This window comes from Bactrocera dorsalis, chromosome 1 (assembly GCF_023373825.1).
Source record: "Bactrocera dorsalis isolate Fly_Bdor chromosome 1, ASM2337382v1, whole genome shotgun sequence".
Taxonomy (NCBI): domain Eukaryota; kingdom Metazoa; phylum Arthropoda; class Insecta; order Diptera; family Tephritidae; genus Bactrocera; species Bactrocera dorsalis.
The window spans coordinates 91576644-91599672 of NC_064303.1; the positions used below are offsets into that span (position 1 = coordinate 91576644).

General features: G+C 34.7%; 1 protein-coding gene across 9 annotated transcripts in view; it reads right to left on the reverse strand.

The window, feature by feature from the left end:
- Positions 1-4680: 4680 nt before the first annotated feature.
- Positions 4681-23029, reverse strand: part of LOC105223796 (CUGBP Elav-like family member 1) — a 202682-nt gene continuing 184333 nt past the window's right edge. For 7 of the 9 annotated variants that reach the window (XM_049446804.1, XM_049446803.1, XM_011201646.4 and 4 more), the window contains 4 exons: positions 21233-21740; positions 10002-10445; positions 5827-5973; positions 4681-5701 (listed from right to left, as the gene is read on the reverse strand). In XM_049446804.1, coding sequence (XP_049302761.1) covers positions 5430-5701; positions 5827-5973; positions 10002-10445; positions 21233-21740 — 1371 coding nt within the window. In that variant the 3' untranslated portion in view covers positions 4681-5429. Of the gene's footprint in view, positions 5702-5826; positions 5974-10001; positions 10446-21232; positions 21741-23029 lie in introns of those variants that run through there. The other 2 variants (XM_011201647.4, XM_049446807.1) reach the window with 2 other exon arrangements.

Sequence of the window (23029 nt, forward strand, 5' to 3'; positions counted from 1 at the left end):
GTTTAAAGCCACAGTGGTAAGGTCCAATCAGTTTGTTGACGGCGGGCTTCAGTCTTTCAAACAATACGTTCGATAGATCCTATAATATATACAAGTATATGCGATATTAAGGAAGCTTATCCCACGGTAATTGGCGCAGATTGTGTGGTCTTCTTTTTTGTGGATTTGGTAGAGCCCACTTAGGTTCCAATCGTCGGGCATTACTTCATGCGACTATATCTTTCAGAGAAGCTGATATTTGAATAGCTCGTCCGGCCATGGGCTCCCGCAAATTTATTGTTTTTCTGACGGGTAGTTGCTATTGGAGCTACTGATAAGGTCTAGCCAGTTTGTTGACGGCGGGCTTCAGTCTTTCACCTACTATTCTCGATTAGACCTTATATGCCATAAAAAGAAGATGTATTCGACGGTAATTGGAGCAGGCTTCGGGTTCCTTCTTTTTTGGATTGGGCAGAGTACACTTAAATTCCAATCGTCGGGCATGCTTTCATCCGACCATATTCTACAAAGAAGCTGCTCCTTATCAGTTCTTCGCCACCGTATTTGAAAAGCTCGGCTGATAATCTAGCGGCCCCCGCATTTTTGTTGTTTTTCAGACGCGTAATTGCTATTCGAACTTCTTCATTCTCTTCAGACATTAATTAATAAAAATTTGCTTTTAATATATTCCCATTAATGCATTTACTAGTTTCTTTATTTTATTAAATAATAATTCAATAATACATTTATTAATATTTAATATTATGTTCTTAAAATAATTTTCCGTTTTACAGATTTCCACAGAAAAAAAAATATTCTACAAAATTGTAGCATAGTGTATGTAAGTATGTATATATATATATTATGTATTAGTATATGCTTTCATATTTCGCTCTTGAATATGAAACTGTCTGAAGGTAAAACACTTAATTTACCGCTATGTAAATAGTAAGTACACTTTTGATAGCACACATATACACTTATGCGCGTACATATGTATATGTCTGTATGCCTACATAATAAAATTTCTACGTGCAACAAATTGTTGCACATACATATATTTAACGGAAATTAAGAACACTACTAATTTACTACGAATGTTGGCCTAAGACTAAGTCACATAACTAATTTTAATTAAAAATTTGTAAATTTGATTTATGTATGTATGCGTTAAAACAAAGCGTGGCATATTCGGAGATGTTTATATAACATAACTGTATGTATGTATTTGACTCTTTGTAATTACTATGACTCAATTTGTGACCTACAAATTTTATTTTATTTTGTTGCAACTTTTATTTGGTGCGAAAGTTTCATGACTAAGAAGTGCTTGCGCTAAGAGCTTGGCTTAAACTTATTATGCAGTTAACAAAAACAAAAAAAAAAAATTGAAATGTAACTGTTTAAAATATATATATAATATATGTGTTTACGGTTAACATTTGTGCTATGAATACATTGAACCAGCAAGAAAAGCGCTCTCGATCACGCCATGGCTACTGAGAATGTGTGTTGTAATGTGGCAACGTTATTATGTGTACCGTAATTTTGTTAGCGAGTGGCAAAAGAACGCTCGCTAAAATACAAAAATGCTTTTTAAGGGATAATAGCAATTTAATCTTTAATTTTTTGTGCCAAATTTGAAGAAAATACGCTGAACTTATGACTTGCTATTAGTGGAATTTTAAGCGAGTTGTGCGTTCTTTTGCCAATTGCTTACTGAAAACGGTCCTAAGAGTAGTTTTAATTCAAGTTTATTTTTTTTGTGTGTAAAAGTGAAATGAAATTTTTTGTAGCATTACTAGTATCGCGAGCTTGTAAGAAATGCACCCAGTATATTTTAAAAATATTTTTAAATATTTTTACTTAGCAGGTTAGGTAGCAGAGAGTATAGAATTTTAAGAAAATAAAGTAGATTATAATTTATAAAAATACTAACATCTGGTTGCCTGTAAAGCTGCCGTTTAAGGTAAGGGAACAGCCAACTTTTAAAGAAATAATTTTAAGCATAATTCCCACTACTGTGGGGTCTACGTAACCGGTACGGACCGGGTTTTTAACTGGTCAAGGACTGTCAACTCGGCAGAATTCTGCCGTTAAAGCAAAAACAGCAAAGAAATAAAGAACTTATTATAAATTTTGATTTGGAGATTGATTAAATTGCTCAACTGACTTCCGAAAAATACTTTTATTTAAGCAAATTATACTTCACATTTTCTTTTTATCACATAAAAGACGAAGAAATATTTAGTTTGTGTCAAATTTGATAAGAGTTTAATTAAAAATTATCTGTATTGATAACAACTTTTAAAATTTTGACACTTTAGATCCACAAACTGGTATAAAATATTAATTTAGTTGAGTCGTTACTTTATTTATCGAAAATATATTGTGGAAATTTTTAGTGGGTCAGAAAAACTACGAATGAAGCTCAAAAGTTCTATTTAAAACTTTTCCCTTGAACACTCATATAGAGCTTGCTATAATTGGCCAAATGTAAAATAGTGGCGAAGTGAACAAGCGTCTGGTATAAAACACTAAGTCTGACATAAACAACTGAAAATAGCATGGAAAGCTGTCAGGCCAGGGATTAATCTCTCACACGGTAAATACAACTGGATAATTTTATTCCTGCTTTTCAAATAGTTTTTCTTTTGAGAAAAGACAGTCAGAGAGTCTAAAATAGGGTGCGCATAAACGGACTGAATATAAAATGTCTTCCATTACTTGTAATTGTTTCTACTTCAACATCATATGCAAGAAACCTGAACTTAACATATCGCTCATTTGCTGCAAGACCGGCATAAGTCAAAAAAATCGATTTTCCAGAAAACGCGTTAGAAGTTTTCAACTGACTCCAACCTTACACCTCTTCTCAAGCGGAGCATATAAGAGGTATTCATATGAATTTTTCACTCAACATGAAGTATGATATAACGAACAATTCTGCAGCATTAACTCAAAAATCACGTTTTTTGATTTATGCCGGTCTTGCAGCAAATGAGCGATATGTGGGTTAAAAAAACACTATGAAAATACTGAAAAAAATGTGTTCCCCTTCCAAAAACGAGTGATGTTATTTTAAAGCTCTTTGGTGAGTCTAAAAATTCTATAAAAAAATGCTAACGGTACTTTTCCTACTATTGTGCCTATAAACACTTTGAATGGTGAGGGTTTGATCAATCGCGCAAATGCTCAAAATTTGCGAAGGTCGGTAACAGTGATGTGTAATTAAGAAGAAAGAAAATTATGGCCAATGAACTCAATCTGGTCGGTAACAGTGTTGTGTAATTACCTGAATAACAAAGGAAATTATTACTCAATATGGTGAAAAAAGGAAACAAAAAATGATAAGCAGCGACAGGAAAGAGAAATTTGTCGACAGTTATCAAATAAAACAACGTTAATAAGGAAAGTGATAAGAGAGAACCAAATTTCTGCATCTTTTTCAACAATTTGTCGTGCGGTTAAACGAAATCCTAACATTGTACATGAGCAAATGCAGAAAACACCTCTCTTGAAACCACACCATACGGTCTCTCTCATACACTATAAGTCTCCCGTTTCAGTTTTGTCTGAAATCACATGAACAAAGAAACTGGTATCAGTTAAGATTAAGAAAACTAAAATTTTTAATAATACGGATGCGGCAAAATAGACTGTGGGCTTACAGAAAAAACTTTACCATTGGCCCTAGGTTATTTTTTCCGATCAGAAAAAGTTCATCCTGGACTGTACAGACAGCTTTTTGGGATAATGAAGAGATTTACGAAAAGAGCCGTGATTATTTTAAATGCAATTTCGGCGGAGGCTCACTTATGGTACGGGCACATTTTCAAATTCTGAGGCAGTACCGTTGACATTCTCTTCTTGCCGAATGAATAGTTCCAAGTACCAGGAAGTATTGAAAGCAGATCTGCTACCCTACATAAGACACTTGTAATAATCCGCAAAAATCTTACTCTTTTTTAACAAGACAACGCAAGAATCCATACGCTATATATTTATATCAAAACAAAGTAACAGTAAAAATTTACAAATAGTTGTTTTGAAAAAATCAAAATTATAGCAAATTTGGTCTTGAGACTATTTGTTAAAAAAAAAATGGTTTTGAAAAAATCAAAATTATAGCAAATTTGGTTCTGAGAATATTTGTTTACAAAAAGTGGATTTGAAGAAATAAATCAAAACTATAGCAAATTTGGTCTTGAGACTATTTGTTTACAAAAAATGGTTTTGAAAAAAAAAAATTAAAATTATAGCAAAGTTGGTATTGAAATTATTTTTTTTACAGAAATTGCTTTTGAAAAAATAAATCAAAATTATAGCAAATTCGGTCTTGAGATTGTTTGTTAAAAAAAAGTGGTTTTGAAAAAAATCAATTATAGCAAAATGGGTATTGAGACTATTTGTTAACAAAAAGTGGTTTTGAAAAAAAAACCAAAGTTATAGCAAATTCGGTTCTGACAATATTTGTTTACAAAAAGTGGTTTTGAAAACAAAAAATTAAAATTATAGCAAATTTGGTTTTGAGATTGTAAGTTAAAAAAAAGTGGTTTTGAAAAAAAATCAATCAAATCTTGACAATATTTTTTTACAAAAAGTAGTTTCGAAAAAAATCAAAATTATAGTAAATTTTGTCTTGTGACTATTTATTAACAAAAATTTTGTTTCAGATGTTGAAGAAATAAATCAAAATTATAGCAACTTTGGTCTTGAGACTATCCTAACTATAGCCCTAACGTTCTCTACACCTTTTCTTTAAATATGTCTTTAGTTAGCTGCAGGGCGTATTTTTCTTCTTGCTTCGAGGCACTGAGGAATTGTGAGTCGATCTATGTGATAGCACTGTTAATAATAAACTATATATTTAAATTTGCGAATAATGACTTTTGAAACAAAAAATATGTTTTATAACAAATCTTACACAATGAAGGTGTAATTATAGTACATTTAATTACAAGAACAATTTTTTCTTTGTAAATATGGACTTTTGTAAATATTACTATATATGTATAATATACTAGATATAACAATTGTTGCTGCATATATTTGTATAGTTACAGTTTACATACAAAAACAAAAACAACATTTTAGTTTGCCTTTTATTTTGCTTTTTAATTTATCCCTAAACAATTCAGCAAATTTGTTTGAATGTAACCATGCTTGAGGAAAGTTACTTCCCTAACAGTTTTTGCTTGCTTTGTTTTAGTTTAAGCTCTTTCTTTGGTCTTTATATTTAAATATATGCATGTATGTATGTATGTATGTAAGTGTGCTTTTAAGCACTTTGACTTGAACTTTTATTTTCACTATGAAAATTTGGGGGCCTTTGGTTTATTTGTCGCTGCAGGCTATACTCTTTTTCTTCTACTGCTCTTCCGCTTCAACGTCTCATTTATCATCCGCATTGTCACACATTAGCTGCCGGCGACTATGCTTTAGCTACTTCAATATGGCTTAGCTGCGTCCTTGGAGCGTTTTAGTTGTACTTTCAAGCGTTTGGTGCCGATTTGGAAACCATGCATTGCCTGTATGGCTGCGCCCGCGGAGAGCGGATTATCGTAGGATACAAAACCGAAACATTTGGACAGATTAGTTTGCTTGTCGATGAACACTTTGGCGGACAGCACATTGCCGAATGGTAGAAATGTGGATGCGAGATCAGTGTCGTTGAATTCCTGAGGTAGATGGTAAATGAAAAGATTACTGCCATCCGGTCCTGCAGAGAGTTGAACATATGTATATGTATTAGTGTAAGTGCTGGTTTGCTTCAAAATATTTTTTTTCAAAATTAATTTACTATAAAATGAATATTATTTTAGTTATAAATTGATGTCAACTCACCTTCGACTTGTTTCCCAGCGACGCCTGCTGCCGCGGCCTGCAGTGCTGTGGTGGTTAGTGGTGTAGCAGTTGTTGCAAAGGCGGCACCGTTAGTTAAGGGGCTTAGTGTCGGTGCATAGGGTGAGGTAAGGCTTTCTCCACCGGGCCCTAAATAAAATTTTTCGCATAATAAAACATAAAAAATATTACTTAAATGCTTAGAAAATCCAAATTTAAATATTTTCATAATTTTTCCGCTGAAAACACCATGTTTGTTCAGTTTGTATACACGAGCTCACTGATTTCGCAACATATCATCCACAAATGTCTGTTTGAGAAATATCAGAGCTACACAAATTCACGGTACATACAGACATATATAGCTATGTAAAGACATTAACATACATAGGTATACATAGACGTACAAATAGGAGTTGACTACAACACCTTCAATAAAAGTAGGGAAACATGCACTGAGGGCGATACATAATTTTCTTGCTGGGTGCGCATGATTCGATACACCTGCTTATGCGCCTACATGTCGTGAATATATATAGTATACATTGCCACCTAAAATGCAAAATAACGTAACATCACTTTTCATATGTTTGCTGGGGAAGAAAATACGATATAATAGAAACCACTCATATTGAAACAAAATGTGTGTATTGGTTATAAAATGGTTATATATTGGTTACTTATTGGTTATTTATTGGTTATATCTGCCGGCGGAAGTTTCATCCGTTTACAGGCGAAGGAAAAACGTTAAAACAGAAACCACTCATATTGAAACAAAATTTGCCTTTCGGTTATAAAATGGTTATATATTGGTTATGTTTCGGTTATATTTCGGTTATATCTGAAGGCTGAAGCTGAAAATTTTATGCTACATATATACATATAATATATTGTAGTGATTCGTAAGTAATAAAAAACTAAATTTCGATTTTTTTGATGATAACTTGTTTTGCATTTTAGCTGACGATATATATTATATTTTTATTGAAACTAACCATTTTCTTTTTAAGTCGTTGCTTAATATCGACCTATAGTTTGGTTTTATGGGCGTTTATCTCTATGAATTTATGCAACTTTTTTGTTATATTCAATATGGTTGTCAACAGCTAGTTCAGCCTTTTTGTTGTACGTTAAAAATATTATTTTAATTTTTTTTATAAAAAAAATTCTATGAACAGTTTGTCATCCTTTGCTTTGTGTTAGGCAGAATATTTGTTAAAATTTTGTATACCGTTTTCTTCTTTTTTGTGGTTTTATTGTATAACCATATTGCTGTAGCTGCATACGACGCGTAAAGGGTGCTTATTTTTGTTGCCTTTCCTTGCCAAAGTATATGATTTAAAAAACTTGATCGTGCCTAATAAAGTGAACTGAATTCACTGGACCATTTGGGAATATAATATATAAATTCTTAGATTCTTAGCTAATTAAGCAATAAAGTCCTTATGGAATTTTTATACACCACACTAAAAGAAAGTGGCCAGAGAGAGTACTCTCTTTAAAGAGAAGGGAGTGTGGAGTGTGTTTAACGAGACACTATGGCTTGAAGTTGGCTACTGTAGTCGAGAGTATTCCAAAGGATCTATGTTATAATTCAGATCTATGTTATGTTCAGCATTTCTCGTAAGAACCAGAATATGTTGGTCTTTGGAGATCTCATCTAATTACTAAAAATTCCTGAACGAGAAGATTTGGGGCTTTAGAGGTCTCAACCTATTACTAAAAATTTCTGAAGGAGAAGATTTTGAGCTTCAGAGATCTCAACTCATTAATAAATATTCCTGAACGAGAAGCTTTTGAGCTTCAGAGATCTCAACTCATTAATAAAAATTTCCGAAAGCGAAGATTTTGGGCTTTGGAAAACTTAACTTATGGACAAAAATTCCTGAACGAGAAGCTTTTGAGCTTTAGAGATCTCAACTCATTGATAAAAGGTTCTGACAATTCTTGTTCAACTCCGATCCTTAATTATTATCAACTAATTCATATGTATCTATAAGACCCTTTGAACATTAAGCCATCCCTGACTACTTCAAAACATGTTTAAATGTCGAAAAACAGCACCCTTTACAAAAACCTATCAAGTTTCGAAAAATACGTAAGTTTGAAACTCAGCTTTGGAATTATGGTTATATTTAATATTTTAATAATTACGGGGTTTGGCAATTAAGTAATGAGACTGATTTTATTGCCGCGCTTGTGGTAAACCTGTGACCTTGCGTGAAAGAGTGGAAGACGAGGCGCGGAGTGGGAGACCAGTCGAGGTGCGGGCTGACGCGAATGCGCAACGTGGAATCGTCCACAAAAAATTCGTTCCACCGGGGAAAACTGTGAATCAAGTCTACTATTACCAAGTACTCGAAAGATTGCGAAAACGAGTCAACAGGGTGCGTCCAGACATCGGTCGTAGCTGGATCCTTCATCACGATAACGCGCGCCACACCGCCCTCAGCGTGTGCCAGTATTTGACCTCTAAAGGGATCGCCGTGTTGCAACAGCCGCCTTATTCGCCGACATGTCACCCTGTGACTTTTTTTGTTTCCTAAACAAAATCGGTGGTCAAAGGAACCCCTTTTGAGTCGATTACGGACATCCAGGCCGCCGTGACGAGGGTACTCGCGGACATCCCAGTCGAAACGTTCCAGAAATGTTACGAAGCATGGAAAACGCGCTGGAATCGCTGTATAGTTGCCCAAGGGGACTACTTTGTAGGGGATGGCAGAGTTGTAGAATAATTTTCAAATATACGGTTTTTATGGAATCAGTCTCATTACTTAATTGTCATGCCTCGTATTATTGTGGTATATGAAGACCAAATGGGAAAAAGTGGCATACCCTAGGGTCCTCTTTGTAGTTTGGTTTTATTTGTATTTCGGTTGACAAACCTTACAACTGATCAAAAGATGATAATTTTAGTTATCACTGCCATTTTATGATTATATGAATTAGGTGCTTGGGAAATATTTAAGATTTCGTGATTTTCCACTTCTAAGCGGTACTACTTTGGTCCTGATAACTCATCTAGTTTTAGTAGCAATCTCTGAATAACCTTTTTCTGATATGTATTATTGGTGTTACTACGTGGACCTCCTTTTCGAAACAAATAATATTGTATGTGACCTCAACTAGTTGGAGACATTTATTACATGTTTGAATATTATACAGTTATAGCTTTTATTATTTGTTTGTATGAACGTTATTACATATTTTAAGACATGCAAATGTGCTAAACTCAAGCAGGAACAAACAAAAACTAAATTTTCTAATAAGATGCAGTGTTAATGAGGAACCCAAATAATATTTTTTCCAACTAAATATTACATGCGGTGCACAACTAGGAAACGTTAAGAACAATCACGAGTATGAGACGGGAAAGTCATAAAAGCTAAACTCGAATTAAAGCAACGTTGAGTTGTTTTCAAAGTTTAATTGTTGTTTTTTAAGGTTGTGTTGTTGTCAAAGTACAGTTGTGTTCAAAGTTGAGTTGCTTTTAAAGTTTAGTTGTTATCGAAGTTGAGTTGTTTTCAAAGTTGAATTGTTTTTAAAGTTAAGTTTTTGTAAAAAGTTGAGTTGTTTTCAAAGTTGAGTTGTTTTCAAAGTTGAGTTGTTTTCAGAGTTGAGTTGTTGTCAAAGTAAAGTTGTGTTCAAAGTTCAGTTGTGTTCAAAGTTAAGTTGTGTGTTCGAAGTTCTGTTGTGTTCAAAGTTGAGTTGTGCTCAAAGTTGAAATTTTTCAAAAGTTGAGTTGTTGTTAAAGTTGAATTGTTATCAAAGTTGAATTATGTTTAAAGTTGAGTTGTTGTCAAAGTTGAGTTGTTGTCAAAGTTGAGTTGTTGTCAAAGTTGAATTGTTTTCAAAATTGAGTTGTTGTCAAAGTTGAGTTGTTGTCAAAGTTTAGTTGTTTTCAGAGTTGAGTTGTTGCCAAAATTGAGTTGTTTTCAAAGTTGAATTTTGTTCAAAGTAAGTTTGTTTTCAAAATTTAGCAGTGTTTAAAGTTGAGCTGTTCTAAAAGTTAAGTTGTGTTGGGTTGTTTTAAAAAAATTGACTTCTCAAAATTGCTTAAATACGAGTTTAGCGCTTTATGCTTCAACTACACACATTATATATATAACACCATATTATGTAAGACTATTCAATAAATACAGACCCCATTTTCATACTGGCAGTTGGCTCATACTTACAAAGATTGGCAGCGGTGGCTCCGGTTAGCTGTGCAGTCATAGTTAGGGGCGTTTGTAGTAGATGGGCCATATGCGCTTGCGCCTGCGCTTGATTGCTGGCGCTCAACGCCTGTGCGGGGGCATACGACAGGCCGTGTATTTGACGTTGTTGTTGTTGTTGGTGTTGAGTCTGTTGTTGTTGTTGTTGTGATGAGGCGACGAGGTGACTGTGTGACTGCAGCGCTTGATTGGGTGAATAGTTGTGCGCGCCTAGTGCGGCCAGCGTTACCAGGTTCTGCATCGGAATGGATCGAGCTGAGAGTAGTCCATTGCCAACAGTGTTGCTGGGCTGGCCAGACGCATCAGCTGCACCGGCTGTGGCATGGTTGGCGGCGGCGGTGGCGGCGGCGGCAGCGGCCGATAGAGATGCGGTTGTGACACTGTGATCCGGTGGGAAATTTAGTCCTGATATTTCCATTTTATGTGTTTTTTTTTTGTTTTTGGTTTATCAAAGGTTTTTGTATTTTGGATTTTTGGTTTTTGTTTGAATTTGTTTGTGGTTTTATGATTTTGATATTGATTTAGGTTTTTTTTTTGGTTTTTGGTTTTTATACATGACCACAGAGTCAATCATAGAGACATACCAAAAAATGTTCAACGAATATAAAAATAAACATAGAAGAAAACACACACCCAATTGGATTATTTACATTTACAAAAAAATTATTTTTGCTATTTGCAGTTTAAGTTGTAAAATTTCAAAAAGAACAAAATAATATGTCATAAAACAAATACATATAAACATACATACAAAGTGTACGGGTATAAAAAAATCATACAAAAATATGCTAAATGCTACTTACATAAATAAACTGAGTAATTATAGATTAATGTAAATAATTAATGAAAGGAAATGCATCAAAATAGGCTAGTATCGAGAAAATTACAATAAAAATACAATAAAAATAAATTACAGAAAAAAAAACTTTGCGAAAATGCAATGCGGTTAGCAATAACAACAACAAATACAAACTAAACTTAAATGAGAACTTCAATGGGAAAATTAAAAGTGCTGCGGCGAAATCGAGACTTTGCGGTAACAACGCGCTTATTAATTTGCGCACCAGCGAATTATTTGTCACGCTAGACGCTCGTCATAGCGTAAGCGTTGTGTGTGTGTATTAATTAATGACATTATTGTATTAGCGTTTAAGTCAGCGCAATGCATTGTGGTATCACTACAGCGACTCAGAGTTAATAAATAATATACAAAGTATGTATGTATGCACTTATACATAGACAAAATTCAATCTAATTGCATGCTTTAATTGTAGCGAGACATTGAGGATAGAGATTTATGTTTTAGAAGTAATGAAATCATAAGAGAAATGAGAAAGAACACGAAGAGTGGGTGGTCATGTGGGCGGAGACAGGCGATGAGCAAGAGTGTGGTGGCGAAAACTGCGCTGCTGCCATAATGTGACAAAGTATGTATATTGGTGTGAGAGAATATGTATAGCATATATACATACCATATACATATATAATTTATATATACAAGTATGTATCAACAAAAATTTTATGAGGTTTGTTCGAAAAGAATGATGAAATCTCAAATATCGCATGACACGTGAATCAAATTCCATACTATATTGTTGTTGTATTGGACTTCATACAATCATCCAATATTAAGAAAGAGAGGCAGACAGGCATAGCACTAGTTCAGCGCGTCAGCTTTCGTGGTTATTGTAGAATTATTGCAAAACAGCTATGATTCCTCCGCCAACTTGGCTGAAAATGTCTATATATTGATATTCAAGGCAACCTTTATAATACAAACAATAGTTTCTAGTTAAACCTAACCTGCAAATCTTACGAGCATGAATTTTGTGACTTTCGGACTCGAATCGCTGAGACACAACATTTTGAGTGACTGCAGTTTTGGCATTTATAAGAAAATTTAATGAAAATCAATTTTATCTTTTAGATCAGGACGATCTTATGAATGGCAATAACAAACAAATTCATAACATGAGTTCGGTTGAGGTAGCTGACACTCTAGTGATATCAAAGTATAATGAATTAAGCTTCGAGTTTTCTACCACCATGATATTGTACGGATCAAGATGTTTAGAATTTAGGATATTTAGAAGAAAAAATCAATCATCCATTTTCATTGGGGTGTTTTATACGTGGTGGGTCCCAAACCCAGCACGCACTCCTGAGGAAGGAGGGTTCGTCTTATGACTTTAGGTCGCCTTCGAACGGATGTGCTTTGGCTACCCAGAGGATACTTGGTCAAAGACCGGAAGTTGTGAGCTACTCGACCCATATGTAAAAGAATCGTTTCTGGCCACTTTCAAGTGAATGGCGGTCAGAGAACTTTCCTCACTTGCGTGGACTTTTACACATGAGTAGTATAGCATATCTGGCGTATGATTTATTAGCCGTATAGTATATTGTTAAAAAATAATTGTAAGAAAGTGGTTTTCTTGGAAAAATATTTGAATATCGTCTTTAGAATCAGCTTAGAATACCTTCTTAAGCTCTGAAATCGGCTTAGCTACTACTTTTTAGCACACTTTCATATTAAAACTGACCGATCGTGGCCTCATTTGTGTAGAGATCGGTAACTAGTGCAATGCAATGAAATATTGAACTTGCGTTTCCATTGATTACAAAAAATCCATTGTTTTTATATTTGAGTGTTATAGAAAGCTTTTTGATGTTGAAAAAGTTGTGGAGGTATTGCCGAGTATAACCTAAGTAAAAAATATCTTTACAAGTAGTATAACCTACACGAAGATGTGCCCGAATACGCCAGCATTTCAAGATCTGGTGAAAAGCAAGAAGGATGTGAAGAAAGTATGTTTGAAGCATAACAGATTCTCAATTAGATAAATTCCATTCCATTGATGAAAAGACCTCACTTTGTACGTGCCTTGGTTTCCTTTAGATGTTTAAAGAAAGAAGCATTAGAGGGTGATACTTATTCTCAAAGTCCTTAATATCGAAAAGAAGAATTGAAGTACGAATATCGCTGTGAATGGATGCTGTGAATGACATTCAACTTCATCTTCTTCTTCTGTATTGACATTCAACTATTTAATATAAAAATACAATAAATACATTTTTTGTTAATTTGAATCTATGAGGCGTATGCAATTTTTAATTCACCATACTTTTCGAACAAACATCGTAAGTATTACTCACCACAAAAAAAAGAAGAAAAAAAAAACAGAGCAAATAATTATTTCTGTGTGGCTTATGGTTTAATTGTAATCGCCGCAATTAACTACACACACCTATGCATACATACATATACACAAGAAATAGAGCAGAAAAGTGTATAATTTTTTCCATTAGAGCTGCTTTCAATTACCAAGTGTTTGCCAAAAGTCTGAGTGTAACAACAGTTGGGGGAAGTATTTGTAATCGGTTTTTTTTAGTAGACTATAATTATTATTTTTTTTTTAATAAATAAAATTTGTTATATTTATTATAAAAATACAAATCAAATTTATTATGCGCCTTATATCTGTCCATAGCTCACCTTTGATTCATATTAAAAAAATTTTATTCTTAATAAATATATAGATATTCATTTTGCAAAATTTTCTAAATCGTTCACTTTAAAAAAAAAAACTGATTTGTTTTTTTTTTCTCTCCAAATCCAAAGCAATAGGTGGAGTAACAGCTTTAACATACTAACAACGTCATTTTTTATTGCTGGTAGTTCCACAGTTTTAGCCTCACTAGTTCACGAAACCTCAGTTGTAGGGCAGAGAGAATAACATATGAACATTGAAATAATTACCAAAATTTTGTTTTTTGGTAATTTTTTGACAGTAGCAATACTGAAGAATTGACGAAATGCCAATACTAGATCATTGTCGAACTAAAAAATTCAATATAATACTTTACAAAAAAAGTTATCATTTATCGAAATCAGAATCTAAACTGACGGTGAGCGCTCAAGCTCCATGATGAGCATTATATACCGCTAGAATTGAAAAGTTCCTGGCCTAACACATAAAAGCTACGATTATAAATTTTACATTTGGCGTAGCAACTTATGTTATTGTAAAAAATTAAAAAAAAAGGAATTTCGCGTGCTGATTAAATACAGCATTTTTGGAAATAAGTTGAAGCAAAAACTTGCATTGATGACGAGTTTCCGAAAACTGCACCAGGAAAATCAACAAACAAGGATTGGTATGCCAAGTTTAGATGAAGTGAAATGCGTACCGCATATGGTGAACGCAGTGTACGCTCAAAAGAGATTTTTGCCGACGAAAACATGAAAAAAGTCCACAAAATAGTTTTGGATGACCCTAAAGTGAAGCTGTTGCATATAGCAGGCACTCTAAATTTATCAACTGTATGTCTATATCATATCATCCACTAACATTTGGATATGATAAAGCTCTGTACAAAGTAGGTGCCGCTTTTGGCCAAAAAAAATGACGAGTTGATAGTTTGAAGCAGTGTTTGGAGATGTTCAGGCGCAATAAAGCCGAGTTTTTGCATCGATATGTGACAATGAATGAGTTATGGTTCCACCATTTCACTCCGAAGTCCTATCGAATGGACTGCACACGATGAACACTCTCCAAAGTGTGAAAATACGCAACTGGGATGCGCATGGAATATTTTTTACTGACTAACTCGAAAACGGAGGGACCATTAAAAGTGATTAATACGTAGCGTGATTGGACCAGCTGAGACGAAATCGCCATAAAACGGCCGCACTGTGAAAAAATAAAATTCCGCTTCGTCAAGGCAATGCATCGTGTCACAAGTGAGTAACAATGATGACAAAAATCTATAAATTGGCTTCGAATTGCTACCGCATCCACCGCAATCTCGAGAGCTCACTCTTAGTGACTATTTCTTGTTCTCAGATCTCAAAAGAATGCTCGCTTGAAAGAAGTTTTCGACGAATGAAGAGCTGACCGCAACTAAGACCTTTTTTGAAGCTGAGAACAAATCGTATCAGATAAATTGTATCGAAAAGTTGAGGGGTCGCTATAATCCGTGTATTATCCTTGAACTATGTTGAATAAAAAAAAAACGAATTTTGATAAAAAAGGGTGTTGTACTATAGTAGGACGCTGACTTTTCAATCTACCTCATATACTAAGCCTGGAACTGAAGATTCATTTGGGCAACATTGTGTGTGCGAGATAGAGTTAAACCTCTCCAGCTGATTTGTATACTTTTTTATTGGGGTTCTGAAATCAATGTTGTGCTAGAGATGCCTTAAACGTGTCTAAAGCATTTAAAGGTAATTTGTGAATTAAATACAGAAAACTTTTTTAAAGTATGAAAAAATATCTTTTATAAAAGAAAATTTCGTTGATAAAATATATTTAATCACTCGTCTACATTAATGCTGTTGTCTTCCAAATAGTCCCCACTCGTTATTAAGGACTTATACCAGCACTTCTTCTAACAGTCGAAACACGTCTGAAACTCGATTTTTGAGATAGCTTTAGCTCTTTCGGCGATTTTTAATGATCTTTGAAAAAACGATAACCCATAAACTGTTTATGAATGATGAACTTTAAACTCTTTATTTTTGGAAATAGAAAAAAGTCAGCCCCATCTGCCGAGTGTGGATGCTGGGCATCATTTTAGTATTGTTTTTGGAAAAATTCACGAACAAGCAACGAAGTGTGAGTTTTTAACAAACGAAAATCGCCAAGCTCGTAAAAACACGTCTAACCTTAGCGGCTGCAACAGACAAAAAAGCAATGAATACAGCTGGTAATGAAATGAAAATGGAATGATATAAATTCATAGATTAAAAATTTTCTCAATTGGACTCTCTGAAAACGCGGAATTTTGACATTTCCATATTTTTCTGTACACACCTCGTATGAAGTGTAGGAGTCACTATGCACACTCTGGGTTAAGATTCTATGAATGGAAAATTTATTGATATTTGAAGTAACAAACAGTATGTAGAAGATGTTACGACCCTAGCATGGCAATATACCAAGAGATTATGACAAAAATCTTCACATTTTTCCGTTGACACTTTAACTATAGTGAATATTTAGAAAATTTTCAAAGATTTTACTCAGGTAGACAGGTGATGCTGTTCGGAGATAAAATTAGAACTCAAAGAGTATATGTCATCATTCCGATAACCGCAATCTGAGTGAAACACTGTTAGTGTATGAAGTAACGTTACTTTTATTAATAGAAATAAATGAAATTGTGCTTTCACTTTGCGCTCTAGAGTCATAAGTAACACATTTCTATTGTCCATCAAAAACTGAAACTAAATAAGCACGTGACATAATATTTAGTGCAATAACGAGTATACTAAGAGCCTTCTGATGTCTATAGAACAAAACAAAATGTTTTGCTGATATTTAAGTTTCCATTTCGACTTTCGGAAGTACCAGCAATGCATAAGCAGTTTGTCGTACGTATGCTTCAGCTTTATTGTTTCCCATGTGGCCCATACTATCTTCCCTGAAAGCTTTCATTCCGCTGTCAAGCTGCAATTTTTTTTTTTGAAATTTTTAAAAGTCCTGCCGAGCCGGCACTCAACGCTGTTGACATTTTAAATATTATACATTCAAATAGTCACCTACAAAGCGCTTTCGCAAAGAGTATGGCGAACGAGTGCAAAGCACAATGGGCGTTTCTTTGCAGCATTTGTACTTTGTTTGTGCCTGCACTTAAGTTAGTTGCCATGCTAGCAGGGGCCTACAGTCTTAAATACGTATGGTGTCATTATGGTTGAAGGACAACTCTTCTGCTAAATAAATACATGAGTACACACACATATACATATTTCTCTTTATATTTATGAATAGTAAAGAAGAATAATTTTTGTTGCAAATTCACATATTTATTTATTGTATATTTAAGTGCAGGCACAGTTATAAATAAAATGAAATTTATTCTAACACAAAAAATAATTGCAAACATGTCTACAGTCATATCAGCAAAACTCAACACAGTTGTTGCCTTTCAGCTCTCTCATCGTAAATGTTCGTCCCAAACAAAGCAGAGAAAATTGCTTAAAACTGGCCGGTCAGTGTTGTTGTAGGGGGCCCAAAAAATGGAAATATGGTTCTAAATGATTGACGTGACTGTCATGTTGGCGCTTGTGTAAGTACACATACACATATGTGATGATCATTATGCGGGTCATCTTTCGTCGCCGGTGGTGGGTGCTGCCATGGACCCACCAAAAATACTCCTAAGTGAATTTAAACAAAGCAGGCTTTAATGCATTATGTATTTGTGTAGCACATATGTATGTATGTGTTTATGTAAATGCAATATTTTTTTGTTTCACATACATACATACACATATATTTGCATTTGCTTTATTATAGTAACCGGTCACAACGATGTGTGTGTATGTATGTTGGGTGGCCGTCAGTGCCTGCACATTTAATCCGATTACAAGTGTGCCGTCCATTATATTTTTTGCGCATATGTACTTGCTCTGGTCCTTTAAAGCATGTACTTACTAAGCATATACATTAATAATTGTAATTTGTATGTGTGTGTACGAGTTAATGCCTGCTGGTTTTTGTTAATCCTTGCAAAGCACTGGGAGGTTTTGTCGAAAGTCGAGCTTTTTTTAACTCGCGCTGTGGGCCAAGTGGCGCAAGTGCAAATGGAATTTTCTTTTTTTATATAATTTTCGCAAATGGAATGAATAAGATTAAGAATTATAGTTATTAAAAAATTAGTAAGCCGATTATTTAAAAAGGATCTGATATGATTTTTAGCTATCAAATGATTTGACGTTAATGACAGCAATGTTTGTGCAGTATCTTTTATGCTTGTTATTGCATATTATTGATTTATATTATGTTTATTAAATATTTATTTTACGCCATGTAATATTTAGACAAAATATGGTTTAAATATAGATGTTCTAAGGCAATTTATATTTATACCAGTTTTTATATTGATCAAAATTTATCAGACATATAGTTTAAACCACTTTCTATGAAATTATACCAGTTTATAGCCTGATATTTATTTTATACCAGTTACATGTTTTGACGTAATTTATTAAATATATAGCTTAAACAACTTTCTGTGACATTATACCAGTTTATAACCTTCTATTTATTTTATACCAGTTATTTATTTTGACGAAATTTATCATGTGTATCGCAGATATATCGATTTAAGCATCTTCTATATATTAATATCAGTTTATAATATTATTACATTTATTTTTACCATTTTATTTATTTTGTACCAGTTATACGCTACCTTTTTATTTGTTTTATACCACTTATTCGCTTTACCGTATTTTTTACGTACATCGCAGTTACATCGATTGAATCGTATTTTTGTTAACTATACCAGTTTAAGTATTTTATATTTATCGATTAAAGCTTTTTTAAATATTTATGCCAGTTTATAAAAAAAATTGTTTATTAAACCATTTTATTTATTTTATGCCAGTTTTTCTTTACGACAGTTTATTATGTACATCGAAGATATTAAGATTTCAGCATATTTGACATAATTATACCAGTTTAAATACTAAATAGATGTTTTAATTTTATATCAATTGTTTGTTTTACGGTTATTTATCATGTATATCATTGGAATAAATACTTTATTTTATTATACCAGTTTTAACAAAAACTTTACTTTATACCAGTTTTCTGTTTAACCGCAAATCGCAAAAGAAAGCGATTTGCAGGCTTTTTATGTAAGTTATGTATAACGTTGGAAGAAATCATTTATTTAATTATACCAGTTTTTTATAAAAAATTTAACTTTATACCAGTTATCAGTTTGAACACGATTCGTCAAATATATCAATTTGAACTTTATATTTAATTATATTTAATTATTAGACTTTAGTTATTTTATACTAGTTTTTAGCTTGATTCTCCACAGTTTGAGATGGTTCAAAGAGTTCGTAAGTTTATACAGAGGTCTTCTCAGTTCAAATGAGATAACAATCAAACTTTTTTTCTAAACATTTTCTGAGCTGATTTAGCATTTTAGTGAGGTCTCATAAAAACTAAAAATAAGTTGAGAGTTCCAATGTGATTATTATGCTAGATATTGTGAAGGATAAACAACAAATTTTGCTGGATAATCGGGTGAAATTCTGTTGGTAGCTTTATGAGCAGTTTTTCGAGACATTTTGATAAGACGCCTTAAAAATTTGTGAGTGTCCGGTCGGTAAACTAATACTTAGTAACGTAACTCAGCGATTTTTTGAGTCTTGCGAGTTTGATAAAAAAAAAAAAACCGACTTCAAAAAAAGAATTGTGCTGTAACCATTGAACTTTCGAGGTCACCTAAGTAGAGTTCGCTTCTTACAACAACAATAAATAAGTGAGTGAAAGATTTTCATATTTGAGATCATACCAGGAGATTAGAGACTTAGAGAGGAAAAATTTAGTTTGAATATAGTATGCTTCTCTACCTGCTAATAGATAGCTAGTGAAAAATTACTACGGTCTATTGTGAGATATAGTCAGCATCCTTAACAATTCCAGGAGCCGGCTGGGTGCGACTGAGTGATGTGATCACTGTCCACGTATAATGAACCTAGAGCCTTGAACCTGCTTCTACAAATTGTTGGGCTATCCAGAATTAAGTGCTAATAGACCGATCTGTTTTTTATAACCTAACAATATGAATAGAGAGTTAGTAGCTTCGGTTCAAAATGATGGATACGTCGATCATAAGGAGATTGCGTCGGTTAAATTAACTTCTTTCGTATTATCTTGGATAGCTCGATAATATCGATATCTAAGTAAGTATTCAATATATGAAGAGAGAGCTTGTAGCTAGTACTTTGAGATGCTTGATGAATTCTATAATACTTAAGTAAGGGCTCGAAGTGATAGATTTGCCGATCAAAAGATGGTTATGCTGAAAGAATCAAAATTTGTTTGCATTGTCTTGGATAGCACGATTTCTTCGGTGTTCAATTAAATATTTATATTTGTACAATAGTCATAAATATACATGGTACTTTAGGGATTCCTCAAGAATCCAAAAAAATTAGTTACAAGTACAAATATAATGCATAGTAAGTCCTTACATATAATACAATAAAGGGTCTCTCGTAGAGGTTTATTTACAAATAAATCGCCGAGAAATTTAAAACTGGCCACTTAATATTTTTCAAATTTTATGTAGTTGGTTTTATCGGGCATAGGATCCATCGGCTCATCTTAGAATCGTTCTGTAGGCTTAATTTATAATTCTTCCAGTATAACAGACATTATCTCGTAAAATACGCTAGTAGTAGACTTATTGAAGCACATACCTTTGACTCGATGATTCTCAACACGAAGAAATCTAATGGAGTCTAATCAAATGGCATAAATGACCAATTCACAAGCAAATTTTCTGATAATACGTAAACTCGGTCAATCGAAATTTCGTAAATTGAGTAGAAATGTCAAACCCATATCCTTTATACATATAACAGCTGGTTTCACAGCTGTACCTCTACGAAATTTTATCGCTAAAAAAATACACCCTATATTATAGCATTTACTCACTTCAAATCTGAAACAAAACTTTTATTGTTGACTGTCAAAATATCACCAACAAAAAATATTCTAGTTTGGCATTAACTAAAACTGTTGTTACACTCTTGTGGCAACTGACTTGTTACTTTTTGGCAGTTACATGAATTGCAGCTGTTTCATATGGTCGGCGGTTCATCACTACACACACTACACATACATATGTAAGTGATCACAAATACATATATACATATATTGGGAGCTTACAAATCCGCATGTATAACTGTATGCTCATGCATTTGCAGGCTGTGGAGTTATTCACATGTAAATATGTTTGCACTAATAGACTCACATACGAAAAACAACAACAACAACTAAAACAAGTAATCAAGGCACAAACAAAATATAATAAACAACAAAAACTATACAAGTAGAGTGCAAAAAAAAAAACAAAATAATTTAGTTTCTTCTAGTTGATAGACATAACTTGGAGGGAAAAGGAGTAGACAACGGTGGGGCGAATGTTGTAAATTTTGAAAGAAGACAACGCTTCAACAACTTCGGCAATCAATGAAGTATGAAAATTAACGAGTTTCGAGAAAAAAAAACTATGTATGTATATGCAAGACTCGCAACGTGACTAAGCTTCCCGCCAAAAGCGCCACTTTTTGGGGTTGGAGAGAAACTGCTTCACATCGCCACCTTCCTATTATAAAGAGTATACTTGTTTGCTTTGTATGCTAGTCATTTGTCACTCACCTTGTAAATACTGCGCTGGATGCAGACCGAAGGCCTGCAATTGCTGGAATAGGTGTAGCTGTGCGGCCGACGCATTCATGGCATCCGTGGTGGTCAGGTATGGCGATGCTTGCTGCGCTGCTGTGCCGGCGGCCGTTAGTAGCGATGGCGACACTGAGATGGCTGCCGATGTGGGTACCAAAGCGGAGGCAGGATTAGCGACAGCGGTGGGTTGTGGTGCAGCGGCCACTGCTGCCAATGCTGCCGACATTGAGGAATTTGAGCGCACGCTGGCCGCCGTTAGGGGGCTGGGTACTAGGGTGGCGCCCGAAGCCGGACTAAGACCGTTGGTAGGAGTCGCAGCCAGACCGGCAATGCTGCCGGTAGAGGGGGTCGTCAGTGCGGTGATGCCGACAAGACTGGCCTGCAGCTGCTGCATTTTCTTTTGGTCCTTCTCCTTTTGTGTGTCGGCGAATTTGACAACGAGCGGCGCCGAACAACCCTCCATGGTGCGGCTTTGATGCAGAGCCTGAAATGGCGTGAAATAATGTGCATGAAAATCTCGTTGTAGTCAAGTGTTAAAACAGCTGTTTGTGTGTGTAATACTAAACGGTGGCGCGCAAAAGGTTTAAATGCGGAAAGTTTCCACATTTTATTTCCGAAGTGCTGTGAAAATGTGTTTTTAATTTAACGTCACGGCATAAGCTAAACGCTGGCGTATCTCTCGCAAGTGTCTATTCTATTTCGTGTATTTAAATGCATATTTCAAAGTGTGTGCATTGTCTGGTGCTTTTGGTGGCAGAAATTGTCTTAAACGTTACTGCCCCACTGCTGGCGGGTTAACGCGCAGGAAATTTTCCTAATTACTCTCGTGCAATGTAAGACAATACTGCAGCAAAGCCTGTGGTGGCCAGGAATTATGGTGACGGTAATTAAAGACCACTGCCGGCACGCTGTCTGTGTGGAGAGTTTATTGCAGGCTACGCTAGAAAATCGGCAACACGCCGCAACAAGCCCGAAACACTTCGAAGCTCTTAAACCGGCAAAGCGATCACATTACAACCGCGTTGTAGCTGCCACTTGCAGTTGAAGCAAGCATATTTTGGGTAATTAAATGGAGATGAAGAGAGAGAGTGAGAAAGTGTTTAGACTTTTGCAGTGCTTTTAAATTACTTTAAGTACCAAAATACATAAAAGTTACAGTTACTCTAGATTGACAGGATTTCTGAAGATATGCGTTCCCTAGTGTTTAAGTCTTGACCTCACAAACGCGGGAAAGTCAAAAAGGAAGTGTTAAGTTGTTTCCACCTCATCTTCTTCCAAACAGCTTCTGCAAACGGTGTCTGGTTAGATTCCCAAGACGCCAGTAGGGTAATGGCCTGTTGAAAGCCCCACAGCTAGGGAGAGGCTAGCCGAACGGCGGACAAAGAGATCGCTAGATCTTCCGCAATTAATCTGGGCCAAAAAAACTTTTGCAATATAGCAAGTACCGCCCAGCCCAGCGCTGGCTAAGGTTCCGCGAAGTCTGCTCCTATGCTACCGTTATTAGTACTAGGGTGCCCTTTGTTGCTAGCATATCAGCTTTACAATTTTCCGCGATTCCCCTGTACCCTGGCACTCATATCAGTCTTATCACAAAGACACTCAATGATATTGATAGCGAGGATAGACCCTCCTCGACCAACCCTGAACGCTCTGTAAATGAGTTCAAGGCTAATATTGCCGTTCTGCTATCTGACCAAATTATTACTTCTTTAAAACAGGCTGCGCTTTGGAGCAGCAGATCTACCGCTACCTTAGCGGCTGCAACGTCGGCTT